This window comes from Syngnathus leptorhynchus, chromosome 2 (genome assembly GCF_054491065.1).
Source record: "Syngnathus leptorhynchus isolate UIUO chromosome 2, UIUO_Slep, whole genome shotgun sequence".
NCBI lineage: Eukaryota > Metazoa > Chordata > Actinopteri > Syngnathiformes > Syngnathidae > Syngnathus > Syngnathus leptorhynchus.
In genome coordinates this window covers 485,736-500,852 of record NC_141196.1, presented here as the reverse complement: position 1 = coordinate 500,852, position 15,117 = coordinate 485,736, and the positions used below count along the sequence as shown (strand labels likewise).

Below are 15,117 nucleotides of genomic sequence, written 5' to 3'. Positions count from 1 at the left end.
ACCTACTTGTATAAGTTGCATTACAAACATCAATAAATAAATAAAAAGGCGCTCAATTGCGTCATATCCGGAAAAAAAATGTAGTTGCGCTCGTTTCTGATCCTGCGTTGCTCAGACACGTCAGAAGAAAGTTTTTTCCATTCGGGCTGTCTAAGCACCGCCCGCCCGCCCGCACAAAGTACAAATCGAAACACTTCACGGAAGGCGGGAGTACAAGAAACGTCAGCGTCGAAACTTTGGAGGAAGCAAGCGCGGTAGAAGCGCGACGCAACCGTCACTTCAACACCAGCAGTCGCTCGTTTGATTAGTGACCAAAAGGTCAGTTCCTTCTTCGAGATTTCACAACAAACGGAGCCATTGCCGATGGCGTCTAACGACACGCATGCTGGTGAGTGAGTGACTTTCTAACGAGCTTTCGTTGAACCATGCGTATCATAGCTCACTTCGAATGGACTAGCATCCAAGCATTTTTCACTGTTTTGCATTGTTCCTCATCAGTGGTCCATCTTATCTTCTGTTGAAGTGCTAGCCCATATACGTACCTTTCAAAAAAAAAAAAAAAAATCACACGATGACACAAGGACCTTCTGCTTTGTCGTCAATTCCAATCCCCCTAAACCCCCAGACCAGATTATTGGCTGCAATAGTCTGGAGATGCTGGATTTTCCCCTTGTCTCCTGCCTTCTGTCCAGGTGTCAGTCATCCCTTGGCCAGTTTGCAGCTGCTGGCTCCGCCCGTGCGCTTGCTATCCGCCGCCCTCTGGAAGGTCATGAAGCAGCGGGACATGGCGCAGTACGGTGTCCTGGCGGAATTTGTGGAGTCCACTTGCGACGCCGTGTCCGACTTGCTCACCTCCAGGCACCGGGCCAAGCTGGCGTTGGGGCTGAGAACGCGAGTGAGTGGGTGTCTTGTCAGTCGTTTTTTGCAGCATTTTTAGGGAAGCGGCGGAATGTCGGTGCCTCACGCTTTGCCTCCATTCCAGCTAATCTTGGAGCTCCTGCGTGTCCCGCGACCCGATGCCAGCGTCATTGGGACCCACCTGAGAAAGATAAAAGCTCCTTCCGTCCCGTCCGCTTCTTCCGCGGTATGCGCCTTCATCTGGTTTCTTGTGTCTCACGTGAGCTCAACCAGCTTTTATCCCTGCAGAAGGTTGACGTCAAGGTGAAAAAATCGGTCGAGAGTTTTCACACGCTGGTCCACGAGCTGCTCACTGACTCGGCTGCCAAGGAGGACTTTTTCCAGGCGAGTACATCCTCTTGTAACAAAATGCTTTGTTGAGCTAACAAAAAAAATTGCTAGCAATATCTTTGAACAAATATTTTGAAATCAGAAACTTGTTGTTCAAATCAGTTGAAACGTAATAGCAATATCTGGATTTTCTAAAAGGTGATTCGTAACAAAGGCAATGTATTTTAAGAAAGATTTGAATTTGTATTTTAGAATCAGAGACTTGTTGTTCAAATAACAATTCTTTGCTGTATTTCTTACTGATAGGAGGAGTTCCTGGAGGACTACGGTCCATTATTCGAGCAAAAACTGGAGAAGCTGCTGTGGGAGTTTCTCATTCGATTGGATCAACTGCTCCCGGTGCCCAGCCTTCCCCAGGTCGGTAAGGGAGGGCGGGGCGGGCGAGAGCCTCCGTGCACCTGGCCCCAATTGAAGAGCGTGTGCGCGCAGACGGTGTCGTGGCTCAGCGAGAACCCCGCCGTCTTGGAAGAGTGCGCCCGTGCCGCCAGCCAGCCCCAGCTTCTCAAGACTCTGCTCGACCATCAAGCCTGTCTCTCAGGTGAGCGAACGTGGCTGGCCTCCAGCGCCGTTGTGGTGTTTTTGCTCCACGTTTGAATATTGGGATCAAGTTTGCTTTCAATAGCAAATAAAAGGACCTTTGGGGTCCACGATTGTTGCGGCGTGTCTGCATATCCGTTTCCTAAAGGCTTTTAGAACAGTGACGCTAATGCTATTTGTTAGCCTGTCATTGGCCTTTTACATGGGTTGTTAGCACAAAGCTAATGGGCTTAGTTGCTGTTGTTGTGGCATTGGAATTGAACATGGAATTGTTGCCAAAGCTGCGTGAACAAAGTTTGACATATGGATTACGTTTACCAAACCTTCACGACGGGATGTGCTCTGTTCGCTGTATTTTAATTTTTTTCTCGATACTCCCGATAGCATCCCTCCCACCGACCGCGGCGGACTCCATCTCGACAGCCGTCTCCGGAACAGTGCCTTCAAGTCTGCACCGAGGCCCCGGGTCGTCAACCTCTCGCGGGGATCGGCCGATGCGCGAGCGAGACCCGACGCCGCCCGTGGCCGCCGCAATCTGCGGGCTGCCGACCGACTGCGACCACGCGCCGGCAATCAAGAAGGCCAAGCGGGACGGCGGCGGGCCGACGGGGAGGAGCGGCTGCGTCGAGGCCGGCGACGAGGAACCCACGACGTCCCAAAAGCGTCACAGCCTCGTCGCGGCGGCCCTCGGACGCCGCCGACTCAGACTGGTGATTCCAAAACTGTCGAGCGCCGAGCTATGTCGGGGAGCGACGCCGTCTGGCCCAAAAAGTGAGGCTTTGTGAATATTTTCATTTTTTTGCTTCAATCCAACGTTGGTGGTGTGGATTCATTTCATTACGGACGTGGCTGATAAGGAAAGGAATATGACGCATTGGACCTTGTTAGCATTCTTTCTATCATGTATGGAGAAGCCTGCGGCATGACAATTGTCACTGGAATTGCGGCCAAAAATCAACCAAGGTTTACAAGAGCAAATAAATGTTGCAATCTTGAATTTTGTGAATTGGTTCCATCTCGGAATAAGGCTGGAAAGTCAAATGTGAATGACGTATTGTTTTTTTGAACCGTGACAGCAAACTCGGATGACTCCGTCTCCACATCCCTCCCTTCCGAGCTTTTCGGAAGCGTGGCCTCAAATCGGCAACGGGGCACCGGCTCGTCCGAGGATCGGGCCGCCCCCGAAAGAAGCCGCAGTGAGCCAGATGGCGGCAGGCCGGCCACCTCAAAGAGCAGCCTCGCTAGACGCCAGCGAGCGAGCGGCGACGGGGAAGCGCTAACGTCCCTTAAGCCCCGCCAAGCCAAAGTGCTGATTGGAAAACTCCATCTAGGAGCAGCGTCTTTCTACGGGCTGAAGAACGGCGACCAGAAAGAGTAAGCGAGCGCGCGGTCAATCAGCTCGCTTCGGCCGGAAATCGTCTTTTGGCCATGTACGCTTTTCATGTCAAGTAGATTCAAATGATAGTTTGCAAGTCACTCGTGACTTCATCCTTTTGTGGCTGGACATCAGCGACCATTTTGTATCTAAACACCACTCGAGGACAACTGGTAGATATTTTCTTTTTGAATCTTCTCGACAGAAATCGTCCGAGGTCAGTAAGCGGAGGTGCCTTGTCGTCGTCTCCTCAGCGGCGCAGCAGCACAGGTAGAAAGTTCTACATTTGATTTTTAAAACTTGTATAAAAAAAAAAAAACGTATCACGTTTCAAATGTAATTCATTTTCATGTATTATTTACTTTGCTTCCCACAGTCTCAAATGTTCAGATTTGTTTTTTTTTTTTTTTTTTTTTGGGGGGGTCTTTGTGCGTGAAGAGGCGCCAGTCCCCTCGGGCGAGGATTACGTGGCAGACTCTGAGGACGAAGGCACCAAGAAGTTCAAGGAGAGAGTAAGTGAAGACTTTCTCTCCCGTGCAAATTGACCCCTGACCTACCTTGTCGTTGGTCTCCCTCAGCTATTTCTCAAGCGTTACCGCAAAAGCAAACATGGCACGTTCTTGCCCACCCTGCGTGAATTCTTGAAGCTGCCGAAGCGCACCGTGCTGCTTATTGCCCACCGTGATGGTGTCTTTGACCGCTTCAGTCTTACGTGAGCAATCGTTTGATTGGAAAATGCTCATATTTTGGAATAAATGCAGTTTTCATTTGGACGTTTGGGACCTTTTTGTACCGCACTTCCGGAAAGTACTCGGGGCGCTTTTTCCACAGGGGAAAATGTGTTGTCTCCTTTTTATTTGGCAGCGGAAGCCCCTCCTCCCTCGCAACATTTCACCGTATTCAGCATTGAACTCTCTCTCAAATTTGCTTAAGTGTAAAAATAAACATTCGATAGCCGGGGAAAATTTTCACAGTCGACAGCCGATCCCCCCCGTGGCTGCGATGGTCTCTCCCGTGATGTACGAGGCCTCCTGCGTGCACAGGAAGGCTACCACTCCCCCGATTTCCTCCGCTTCACCGACTCTGCGGGTCAAGAAAGTGGCACCGTTTCGTACGCCGACCAGAGGTGGCGAGACCTACCTTTTGATGCACATCTGCTTTTTGAAGTAATCCATGATGTCGTCGTTTTCCCACAACTAATAAGCAAAAGGAAACGCACTCATCAATCGAATTGAAAGAACCGGAAGCCGCTCGACCGGTGGCGCCTCGCCGTTCCGTTTGTACCCGACGGTCGTGTGTGATAGTTTGGCCAAACTAACACCAAACGCGGCCTCCAAACCAGAACAACCGCCACCGCTAAGTCTATTTTTTTCGTTGACCGTGTCCAGCAAATCAGAAAGCCAAATATTGACCAAGCAACGGCTTGGCGCATTCATTCGTCAGTAGGCTGATATGAAATTTGCCAACTCAGAATTCAACGCCGCTAACCGTTTTGCCCGACTGCATTTCTTTTGGCTTCCTTTTACCAATTCAAGGCCAAAGTGGATGTCTCACCGGGGCGCTGAAGTGCGTTTTGATGATGCCGGGGGCCACGCAGTTCACTCTGATGTTGCTCTGAGCCAGCTCGGGGGCCAGCGCCTTGGTCAGACTCACCAAGGCGGTCTTACTCACGCTGTACGCACCCAAGCCCTGTCGAAAAAGGGGGAGAAAAAAAAAAAAAAGGTGTGTGGGGGGGGGGTGTTCTCGCAAGTTGTCGCTTACGGTCTTTGGTGCTGGTCGGCTGACCTGCATGGGTTGGTAGGCGGCCACGGAGGACACAAGCACAACATTTCCCCCGCTAAACGAAGCACACAACTTTTTGTTAATTTTTCTCGCAACCTAAGACAAAAAGAATGAGTGATGACATTCATACAATCCCCTAATTATTTGAGAATAATTGTCAGTTTGTTTTGTATATGTGAAGCTTTTTGAGACTGCTTGTGATTTAGAGCTATATAAATCGACTTGACTAATGAAAAAAAAAAAAGCCCAATCTTTCCCTACCATATTAGGCAAAGTATTTCTATAAACATATGTATTTATCTATAATGTATAAAACTTCAAAGAGATGACTACATGTATTTTGATCAACCAAATTTCAAGAGGACTCGATAATATAAATGCTTTCTCTCAATCAGTGGATCAAAACGTCATTTATATTGCACATTTTGCACAAAGGTTCAACTCATTTTCACCACCCCACCCACAAACTCAGGCACACTTCTGAAACTCACCCCCTCTTTGCCATATGCGGCACCACCAACTTGGTCATGAGGAAGGCCGCTTTTACATTTACGGACATGACCTAAAATAATGATGGCACGCCAATCAATTTGAGATTTAAACATCCAAAAAAAGTCCATTACGTGACGAACCTTGTCCCAGACTTCCTCCGTGGTGTCCATGAGGTTTCCGAAGAAAGGGTTCACCGCCGCGTTGGACACCAGGATGTCGACGCCGCCGCACTGATCCAGAGTCTGCGTGAAATCCACCATAAGATTTGCAGGGCGGCGCACCCGTTAGGTATTGCCGCCGCCGCACCGTCTGAAGCAGCCTTTCCCGATCGTCGTGGCTCCCGACGTTACAGGTGGTGCCGGTGACCCGAATGTTCTGGCTCCGCAGCAGGGCCACGGCCTTGTCCACGCCGGCCTGGCGCCTGCTGCTCACCACCACGTGAGCCCCCCTCTCGCCCAGGGCTCGGGCCGCGGCCAGGCCGATGCTGGCGCCGGAAAACAAACCGGGCCTTAGGGTTTTTCTTTTGAAAGGCAAAACATGCTTACCCAGCCGTGGAGGCCGTGACAATGGCCACTTTGCCAGCGAGGCTACTCTGAGACATGCCTCTGTGACCTGAGACGGGAAGGCACCTGAGGGCAGACCTAAACATCACCTGTGGGGTCACAAAAGGCAAGTCCTTCTGTTTTAGAATTGCTTGTAGATGCCACTCAACTCACTTGGACAACAAGAGTGCTATATCAATCAGAGGAGGTTTAGTGCTGATGTCACCGTGGGACAGTTGTCTTGCAAATTTAAAATCCGATTGGCTTCAAAAGACGCACAAAAAAACAAAACTATCCACATTTGGTCGGAGCTTCAGTTGAACCTGCTGCCACCGCTAAGCGTAACACTCGTGTCGTTGGAAGTCGCGTTATCTTGCCACAATTCAACATGAGCATTAATCACTCAAATTAACGGCGTTTTATGAATGAGGAATTAATACATTGAAAGGAAAGGAAAGTCAAGACCTTTGGATTCTTCGTGAAAGGAAAATGCAGTTCTTCTTCCGGGTTAACAGTCAATATCGGTTCGTTTCGTTTTGGTATTTTTTCACATTGATATCACCCAGTCTGTCCTTTCAAAAATACATATGTCCAATTGAATTGAAAGCTCACGAATGTTTGATTCGCTGCGATTTTTAATCGAGCCATTCAACGCCACTCACGACAAGGAGCCCATCAGAAGGTGAACGAGTGACCGAGCTGTGCGATCTGGCAAGTAACTGGATCGCGTTCATTGCGTTGGGTAGGCGGGCATCAGCGCTTCCAGGCTACTTGTAAATTCACTCGAATACGTCAGCGTCATTTTGTTGTCATCGGTCAAAAATGATTGAAAGCCAATGGCCACGGGGTTTTCGACGCTTGAGAAGCGCTTTCACCTCATCTCGCCCTCAACGCCGATTTGTAGTTTAGCAGTGAATTCCAACGAGGAAGGTAATGTACTTTTTTTTTTTTTTTTTTTACGGCACGCACTGCGAGCAAACCTCGGATGGTTTTGACCTCCTTTGTGTGGAAAGTGCCGAGCGGAAAAAGCCTTTTAGTACTGCCCTTTACGTTAGCGCCCTAGGCCGCGCTCGTGAATTACATCCCAATGGAGACATTTACCATTGATCCAGCAGAGCAAACGACCAATTCGGATAGTATTTCATCGCTGAGCCGGATGCTAAGCTAAGGTTAGCTTCTAACGTTACTGGGGCGTGGAATGACGGGACAGGTGGTGCCCAGTCGCCTTCGTGTCGCCTTCGTGTCGCTCGGTCTTATTTGGACAAACGTGTGCTGTAAGTAACAGTTCCGAACGACTCACAGGCAGGCCCAGCGTTTGTGATTCACAAGGCGGAGACGATGTGAGCTGAATGGACCCATCGGAACACTCGAATTCGACGTTCTCCGAGACGCAATAAGCCTCACGTCTTCCCAGCCATGTCTGTTTCTGTAAGTATCGAAACGTCTTTACACGGAGTTCTGTTTTGGTGGACCTCGTATTTTGGCACTGGGAAGGCTTTAAAAACGAAAGGGGGGTGGCAATTAAGCCCTCAACAGCAAGGGACAGATGTGACTCTCACCCTCCCCTCCCCTTACTGCGCTCATCCCACTCATTAGCATTAAGCCGCTCTGTCCATTTGACCATTGATCCTTATTTGCGATGGCTGCAGGTTTGATATTTGAACTCAAATCCAGGCAAAGGGGCGGACAAACGGCAGACTCTGGCCAGTCCGGGGTGTACCTCGCCTCTGGGATGGCTCCAGTTGGCCCGTGACCCAGATGAGGATGTCCCTTAGAGAAAATGGATGGATGGAGGGAGGGAGCTTGAGTCTATTATTCCTCCCCATGCAGTCATGGACGGACGGACGCTGCTGTGGCTCTTGCATTCAAGCCCCGAAACAACTGAGCTGTTTAGCATTGCCATCAATGTACTTGTTGTTCGGGATGCACAAATCCCGGTTTGTCTTGCCCGTCTGAAATAAGACTATTAAAAACCTGTTGTGTTTTTTGGGGGGAGGGGCGTTGTATTTTAATCCGTGTCCCCTCCCTTTCAGACGGTGTTGGCCAAGGCGCTCTTTGACAACACAGCAGAAAGCCCGGAGGAACTGGCTTTCAGGAAGGGGGACATCCTGATGGTTTTGGAGCAGGAGCAAAGCGGCGGGCCCGGCTGGTGGCTCTGCTCCCTGCACGGCCGGCAGGGCATCGCCCCGGCCAATCGTCTGCGCCTCCTCCAGACCGCCCCGGCACCCGGCCCGGACTCCGTGTACTCGTCCCCCGGTCCGCCCCTGGCCCGCGGCAGCCCGGACGACGCCGCCGCGTACCACTCCCCGCCGGCCGCCGGCGAAAGCCGGGCGGCCGGCCCGGCCTCGAGACCCGGCGAGCTTCGCAAGGCGGATGGCGGTCGTCCTCGCTCCCACTCCAGTTCCGGGTCACGACCCAGACCTGACTGGGATATGGGAGCGGCGGCTCGCCCGCGCTCCCCTTCCCTAAGAGGACGGGGCACGGACGTGAGCGTAGCTCTTTATCAGACTCCGGTGAGCCCGCTCCCCTCATCCGCTGTGCATGTCCGACAGCCAGGAGCCCAAATGGCTCCCGAGTCTGTCTACCTCTCACCCGGCGGAGTCGCGAGAGCGGCCGATGAATCCGAGGACACCACGTATCTCGTCCCTCGGGAAACGCTTACCACAGGTCCGCCGTCCGATGACTGTTACTTGGTGCCAAAAGGAACGCCGCTCGCCGGTGAGGATGTTTACCAGACCCCAACGGCAGGGGTTCTGGCCGCCTGCCCCGACGGGCCCTCCGCAGTCAGCGGAACTCAGCAATCCCAAGTGGGTCAGGACATTCCCGGGACGTACCAAAGCCCCTGTTCCGTGGCGGTGAACCTTCAAAGAACTTTGTCGTCCCCCGCCCAAGCGCCTCTGAGGCCCCTCGTCAAGAGCTCGTCACCCAACCCCCCCGCCGTAGCCAGAGGGAAAGCGGGTCTCGCCTGCCACAGAGGTTCCCCTTTGCTAGTTCGAGCCGGCCACCCGCGTGTTCCCGGATCGCCCAATTTCGCCCGAAAGCCACCGCCGCCGGCTCCCCCGGTGAGGGGAGTCACGCGGAAAGACGGCCAGCACTTTGCGCCTTTCCCACCGAGCGATCCCGGATCGCAGGCGCCGGAGGAGAACGCGCAGGCCGGTCGGGACCTGGAGAAAAGCAAGGGCAAAGGGCAAACTCAAGATTATGCAGATCCCGCCGATGACCAGGTTGGCATATTTAAGGCTTTGATGTCTGACCACTTTGCTGTCCACCTTGGACTCAACTGCCCTCGTTGCGTTGGCTACTGCTAGCGCACCGCATTTTACGCTCGCATATTGGTTTGTTGACATTTTTTTTGCAGTTGACTTGACAAATGTTTTGGATTCCACCGTCTATACATCTGCAGCAATCTTTCTTTTTGCTTCTTCTTTGCTCAACAGGTATACGACACGCCACCCAGCGGCCGGTGGCAGCGCGCCGCGCCGCCAATCCTCAGTAACGGCGATGACGGCATTTACGACACGCCTCGCAACGTCGACTCGGAGACGGAGGTGATGACTTTGGATTTTTTTTTCTTCACTCTGTTGACGTCAGCCTTGAGAAAATGTCGAGAGCGGCGTTTCCCATTTGAAGAATCTCCACGGAAGTGATTCTTGGCGCCATCTTGTGGCAGCTTGTGTCACAAAACTATATTGATGTCAGTTGAAGAGTTTCATTTGGACTAGAGTAGTGCTTGTGGCGAGTTTATTTGAATTGTTTTTTTTAAACTTGATCAGTGTTTGATTGTTTCTGTGATTCCAAGTCAGTGTACATAAGTGCACTTTCTTGAACATATGTCAAAATCCCATCAACCCACTTCCCATACCCCTTCCCCCCACAAAAGGGCCCGAGGCAAGGCCACACCTGTGTCGGCCCGCTGCGGTAGCACGTGGTGCCGCTTCTATTTTCATCTGCTCCTTGAACGTGCGCGCCAGCTGTTGCCTTGTTTTTGCCCCACTGACCGCGTATGCGTTGACACCAGGATGTCGGAGCGGGTAAATATAGCGCTCGCTCGCCCGCCCGCCCGCCCGCCCGCCCGCCCGGCCTTCAATTGGTACTCTGGGACACTTTGAAGCATCTGCGTGTGGCTTCCCACAGGTTCTGACGTCTGGCCCGCCAGCGCGAGCGTAATCCCTTTCTGTTCACGCGACGTTTATTGCATTCATTGGGATGAAAAGCCTCATCGGGATATGTAAAAGCGCTTCAAGTACACAGCCCATTTGGAGTGTTCAGACGGGATCAAGCCCAGGTCCGGTCTGGAGGAGTCATCGGGGCTCCATTTAGCGTTAACTGGGCGGGAAAATGGGACAAATAACATTTTGGGCACGACGACGGCTTGTTGACACAGGAGCCACTTTGGCCGGCTTGAAATAACATTTTGGGCACGACGACGGCTTGTTGACACAAGAGCCACTTGGGCCGGCTTGGTCTTCTCCGGTCATCTTTCTGGCATATTTGCTCAATCTGCGCACGTCTGTGATTTGTTCCGATCGGATGAGGGTCGGCGGCACGGAAAAGGGCTGACCGTAGCAAATTTCCATTCGCAGGTGTATGACGTCCCCACCATCACGCTGAACGGCTCCACGTCGGAAGGCCGAGCCGGCGCCGACGACGTCTACAGCGTACCCAGCCTCCCGGGTGTGCCCGCCGCTCCCGGCGAGTCCAGCGCCGCTGGCCTTATGGGGGAGGACGACGAAAAGCGAGCAAACGCGGGATCCCCGGACCGCGGGATCTACGACATGCCGGCCCCCAACGCCGAAGTCCTCCCCCGCTCGGCCTCGTCTTCCTCCACCTCCACTCGCCGCCTTTCTGTGTCCAGCAACGGTTCCGGGGATCTCCAATGGAGGGCCTCGCTTTCTGGCCTGGTCCACGCCGCGCTGAGCGCCGCCGCGTCCGGCTCGCCCGCCGCTCCGTCGTCTCGGGATCTCGCCGCCTCGCTGGCCGAAATCCTCTCGGCGTGGAAAGCCAGCCACTCCGGGGACCCCCCGCCGCCCCTTCAGCTGGCTTGGTCCCGCCTCTCGGACCTCCTGCCCGCGCTATCGGCCGCGGGCAGCGCCCCTCCGTCGGAAGGACTCCTTTCCCTGGTCCGGCGCTCCCTGGAGGAAAGCGCCCTCCTCTTGCAGGCTCAGGGTCGCCCCCGACTGCCTTCCCAGGAGTCGTTGTCCCGCAGGCCGCTGCCCGCCCTCCCGGTGTCGGACGGCAAGTCGAGCGGAGGCGGGATGGGCTCCCGTAAGAGTAGCTGGATCCAGGAAAGGCCTCTGCCTCCGACTCCTCAGCCGGCCTTCCCCCCGCCTCCCGCTTCGGCCGCAGTGACGCTGGTGGCCAGCCCGGGCGACGGAGACGAGGATCCCGGCAACGAATACGCCGGGATCGGCCTGACTCCCGTCCCGGCCCCGGTCCCCAACGGGGACAGTGTCGGATACGTCAAGCTGCAGGTCAGTGGTGGGCGCCGCCGCGGGCTTGTCATTGCTGCTGCCACCGTCGTTTGACTGGCTCTCCACTCGGACGTAGGGAAAACCGGAACATCCCCTGCCTCAGAACGGACAAACCATCAGCTCCGAGCCGAGGGTAAGTTCCCAAATGAGCCTTTCCTTTGCGCCCGGTCGGTCCCGGGCAGACATGAAGTCGGAGCCGTCAAATATCCATCCATCCATCCATACTGGAGTGCCGGCCTGCCAACAAGAGCTGGCTTGTCTCGGTTAACAATCCGGCCTCAGACGGGACAGCCGGCCAAAGACAAGGAGTCTTTGAAGAGTCGTTGCCGCCCGCCGGCCGTACTGTCGTCCCATTGTGCCGGTTGTGGACGGGATGGGCGCTGTAATCCGTTTTGTCGTTGTCGTTGTCGTCTTCAGCTGACTCCGTCCCCGCCCCTGCCGCTGTCCCTCTCCCTGGAGGACTCTGAGCTGCTGTCCTTCTACTCGTCGCAGAGCCTGGCTCACCTGTCGTGCCTGGCCGACGCCATCGACGTGCTCTTCGCCAGCGTGCAGGGCAACCAGCCGCCTCGCGTCTTCGTGGCGCGCGGCAAGAGCCTGATCGTGACGGCGCACAAGCTGGTGTTCATCGGCGACACGCTGGCCCGCCTCCTCACTTCGGCCGACCTCCGCGCCAAGGTGCGTCCTTAGCGACCCCACTTCCTTTCTGGCGCCGATACATCCTTTTATCCCTCCTTCCCTCTTCATTGCAATCTTGGTTTCTTGCTCCTTTCATTGTCCCTTATTTCTCCTTCTTTCCTGGCATCTGTCCTTCCATCTCCTTCCTAAATTGTTGTTTGCTTTCATCTTCTTTGCATCCTTTCCTTTTTCCCTTCCCACACACCTCCTTGTTTCCTGTTGCCTTCCTGCCTTGCTCCTGCCTTCCATTCTTTGTCTTTTCGTCTGCCTTCCCTCCATCAACTGATTGGTCCCAAACGCTGCCCGTCCAGATCACAACCTCCGGGGGTCGCCTGTGCCAGGCCTTGAAGGCAGTCGTCGTGGCGACAAAGGGCGCCGCCCAAAACTACCCGTCGGTGTCGGCGTCTCAGGAGATGGTGGACCGTGTCGCCGAGCTCTCCCAGCAGGCCGCCGGCTTCTCCACTCTGCTCCAGCGCCTGGCCGAGATCTCTTCGTGATGTTTTGGGCCGGAAAAGCTTCTTGACACTACTCACCTTTTTTGTCACTCTGGGAAAATGCCTTATTTTGCGATGACCCCTTTTTGTTGTTGTTGTTGTTGTCGTCCCCGTGGCTTCTCCGGTCGTGCGGCTCGACTCGGCGGCTCTTTGCAGCTTTGCTTTCGAGTCCATCGTTTCCTCCCTAGCGGCGGCGGGGGACTGGAGGGAGACGTCAATTTGAGGACTTGAAACTTCTGGACGACTCGACTTGAACTGCGCCACTTTGTTTACATTTGAGAATCTGCGGCGGTGTCAAGATTTCAGTGCAATTTGTCCAGTAGACCGTTACTGGTCTGACGACAAACGAGGGAACGGGACAAAGACAATCGTTCATTTCCACCGAGTTACCTGGCAATATTGTCTCGCTAGTGACACGGCCTCGATCAGCTTGACATTTCGCAACCACTCGGATGGACTTTTGCTGTTGGATCTTTTCATTGGACGCAGAAGAAAACCCGCCGACCGGGTTTACCCGCCCGCGGCGTGGCGGCGACACGTTACGACGTGCGTTGTGACTCAGCCGATGTGACTTTGTTGGCCTTCCCGCCTGCTTTGGGTCCTTTGGTTTATCAGCACCTGGTTTCCTTTGTGCTTCCTTTTGATTCCATTCTTCCTCCCTGCCCCGCTTGCCTTGCCTTCCCTTCCCTTCTCGCGTGCAACAGTCCTCGTGCTCCCACTTGATTCCCTCCGTTGGACCTCCACCTCCTTCCATCCTTTTTTCGCCCGTCCGAGGCTCTTTCCAGCCTGGTTTCCTTCCGTCCTACCTTTCTTGCACCCCTGTCCCATGCATCCATCTTGCCTTGCTATCCTTCCCCCCTTCCCTTTGTCCGTTCTTTTTTCAGTCCTGTTCATATTCTCCTTGTTTCCTGCCTTCCTTTCTTTTTGTTCTTTTTTCCCCCCACTGTTGTTTTCTTCCTCCCAGCCGTCATCCTGATTATTTCTATTTGATGATTTTCACTTTGCTTCATCACGTCCGCCTTCATTCACACAAGCCAACACTCTTTCCATGCTTGTTTTCCTTCCTTGGTTAGACGCCACATGTTACATGCATGCTTCCCCCCCTCCCTTCTTTTTTTTTTGAGGGGGGGGCACTTTATTGATGGACCATGCCCACGTTTTGTCTGTGCGTCGTACAAAGCCGGATCCATTAAGCCATTCGGCGAGGCCTCTAATCAAGTGTCCGTCTGAATTTGGATCATAAGGATAAGGAATTATTTCCCTCATCCTTCCAAGCATGCTCTGAGAAACCTTCCGATCCCTTTTTTCTGCTGTCGTGTCACCTTGTGTACGATTCAAATGTTCATGGAAACTTCACTTGTTGCGAGTTTGAAGAAAAGCAAGTAACCTTTATATTTATTATGATCATTGACGTGTTTTGTTTGTTTCATTCATAGCTTTACTCTGCTTGATTTTGTAATGCACATTTTTGTGCGGTGCTCTATTGCAGTGGTTCTGAAACTGGTCGCTAGAGGGGGCTGCGTTGGTTCGCCAGCTCTTGTTCGTGTTGGTGGTAGTGCACGTGAATTTGCGACAGTGAAGGAATATTGCATTTCATTCTGCGGAAGATAACAAATCAGGTCATGAATCTTTTTACCAAAATTCATAGACATTATGTGAAGTGCTCTCTTGACCTGAAAGGTTTTAGAACCCTGCTCTGTTTGAAATAGTGTGCCCCCTACCCCATATAGCATTGACTTGGGGTGTTTCATGTTTTCCACACTCATGTGAACTCTTCCCTGTTGGCAGGATTCTAGCAATACAGAACTTCAACGCTTCACTTTTGAACACGTCTGCCTTGTATTCCAGTCTAGAATAAACAAATGATTTGGGTTTTTTTGTTGCAATAATAAACATGATCGATCACTTTAGTGCTGTTACAGGGCTATACACTGGTACCTTCACTTAGCAATATGACACAAATGACTTTTTGAATTTGATTGCGTGAGATGCTTTACTGATAGCGTCCCGTATTCGCTCGGGTATGTCACCGTTCCAGTGAAGTGGAGCGGAACGACGCTCACCGATGCCCTTTGAGTCGTTGACTAAAATGGACACAAGTTCAATTGAAAATAAAACGACTTAAAAGAAGCATTGAGAAGGATTTGGTGACTGACAGCAACGCAGCAGTGTGTGAACCTCTTAGTTTCACTTTGTGGTTATTTTCTTTCAATTATTAAAACGAGAATAAAATTAATTGGGGGGGCTGGAATTGATTATATAGAGAGAGATATAAATATATATATATATATATATATATATATATATAAACATAAACCCCCAAATTTTTGGGGGCCAAGGGGCGTTTCACTTATCACCAAAAATTGCGAAAGCCATTGTGAGGAAAGAAAAAAAAGTGCACTTCATATTGAGCGCAACTTGACAGCAAAGGACAGCGACATTCCCTTCCTCCGGCTTTTAGTCCACCTGTGACTTTTGCTCCCTCATTTCCCCGCGGAGGG

General features: G+C 52.6%; 3 protein-coding genes across 14 annotated transcripts; 2 read left to right on the top strand and 1 right to left on the bottom strand.

The window, feature by feature from the left end:
* Window positions 1-176: 176 nt before the first annotated feature.
* On the top strand, window positions 177-4,105 carry tinf2 (TERF1 (TRF1)-interacting nuclear factor 2). 3 transcript variants are annotated; one of them, XM_085905233.1, is made up of 11 exons: window positions 177-388; window positions 693-895; window positions 983-1,084; window positions 1,147-1,242; window positions 1,495-1,605; window positions 1,678-1,786; window positions 2,170-2,556; window positions 2,862-3,159; window positions 3,366-3,430; window positions 3,537-3,672; window positions 3,739-4,105. In XM_085905233.1, the coding sequence occupies exons 1-11, from the start codon at window positions 364-366 to the stop codon at window positions 3,803-3,805; spliced, it is 1,599 nt and encodes a 532-aa protein (XP_085761359.1). In that variant the 5' UTR covers window positions 177-363; the 3' UTR covers window positions 3,806-4,105. The 3 variants fall into 3 exon arrangements, 2 of the variants coding, with proteins under 2 accessions (XP_085761359.1, XP_085761358.1); XR_015064995.1 differs by having other exon boundaries at window positions 178-388; window positions 3,366-3,431; window positions 3,578-3,672; window positions 3,739-3,821; XM_085905232.1 differs by having other exon boundaries at window positions 179-388; window positions 3,599-3,672.
* On the bottom strand, window positions 3,994-7,469 carry dhrs4 (dehydrogenase/reductase (SDR family) member 4). 7 transcript variants are annotated; one of them, XM_085905320.1, is made up of 9 exons: window positions 7,078-7,191; window positions 5,980-6,086; window positions 5,741-5,918; window positions 5,575-5,676; window positions 5,434-5,504; window positions 4,946-4,997; window positions 4,715-4,849; window positions 4,301-4,356; window positions 3,994-4,243 (listed from the first exon to the last, which is right to left on the bottom strand). In XM_085905320.1, the coding sequence occupies exons 1-9, from the start codon at window positions 7,078-7,080 to the stop codon at window positions 4,129-4,131; spliced, it is 819 nt and encodes a 272-aa protein (XP_085761446.1). In that variant the 5' UTR covers window positions 7,081-7,191; the 3' UTR covers window positions 3,994-4,128. The 7 variants fall into 7 exon arrangements, with proteins under 7 accessions (XP_085761446.1, XP_085761441.1, XP_085761450.1 ...); XM_085905315.1 differs by lacking the exon at window positions 7,078-7,191 and adding exons at window positions 6,442-6,543; window positions 6,639-6,757 and having other exon boundaries at window positions 4,946-5,038; window positions 5,575-5,918; XM_085905324.1 differs by lacking the exon at window positions 7,078-7,191 and adding an exon at window positions 7,277-7,469 and having other exon boundaries at window positions 4,946-5,038; window positions 5,575-5,918.
* On the top strand, window positions 6,239-14,023 carry efs (embryonal Fyn-associated substrate). 4 transcript variants are annotated; one of them, XM_085905168.1, is made up of 8 exons: window positions 6,239-6,658; window positions 7,279-7,404; window positions 8,010-9,200; window positions 9,414-9,524; window positions 10,560-11,447; window positions 11,524-11,580; window positions 11,865-12,122; window positions 12,434-14,023. In XM_085905168.1, exons 2-8 carry the CDS (start codon window positions 7,393-7,395, stop codon window positions 12,617-12,619), a joined length of 2,703 nt encoding a protein of 900 aa, XP_085761294.1. In that variant the 5' UTR covers window positions 6,239-6,658; window positions 7,279-7,392; the 3' UTR covers window positions 12,620-14,023. The 4 variants fall into 4 exon arrangements, with proteins under 4 accessions (XP_085761294.1, XP_085761295.1, XP_085761291.1 ...); XM_085905169.1 differs by having other exon boundaries at window positions 6,239-6,691; window positions 7,283-7,404; XM_085905165.1 differs by lacking the exon at window positions 6,239-6,658 and adding an exon at window positions 6,713-6,906.
* Window positions 14,024-15,117: the final 1,094 nt, after the last annotated feature.

Bases quoted from the DNA above. Each gene is read 5' to 3' on its own strand.
- tinf2 (XM_085905232.1), top strand. From the start codon at position 364: ATGGCGTCTAACGACACGCATGCTG. The intron at 1,606-1,677 runs GTCGGTAAGGGA...GTGTGCGCGCAG, and splicing joins CGGTGCCCAGCCTTCCCCAG to ACGGTGTCGTGGCTCAGCGA. The intron at 3,673-3,738 runs GTAAGTGAAGAC...GGTCTCCCTCAG, and splicing joins CCAAGAAGTTCAAGGAGAGA to CTATTTCTCAAGCGTTACCG.
- efs (XM_085905168.1), top strand. The intron at 11,448-11,523 runs GTCAGTGGTGGG...ACTCGGACGTAG, and splicing joins TCGGATACGTCAAGCTGCAG to GGAAAACCGGAACATCCCCT. The intron at 12,123-12,433 runs GTGCGTCCTTAG...CTGCCCGTCCAG, and splicing joins CGGCCGACCTCCGCGCCAAG to ATCACAACCTCCGGGGGTCG.
- dhrs4 (XM_085905314.1), bottom strand. The intron at 5,919-5,979 runs GTAAGCATGTTT...TTCCGGCGCCAG, and splicing joins GTCACGGCCTCCACGGCTGG to CATCGGCCTGGCCGCGGCCC. The intron at 4,244-4,300 runs GTAGGTCTCGCC...CTTGACCCGCAG, and splicing joins AAGCAGATGTGCATCAAAAG to AGTCGGTGAAGCGGAGGAAA.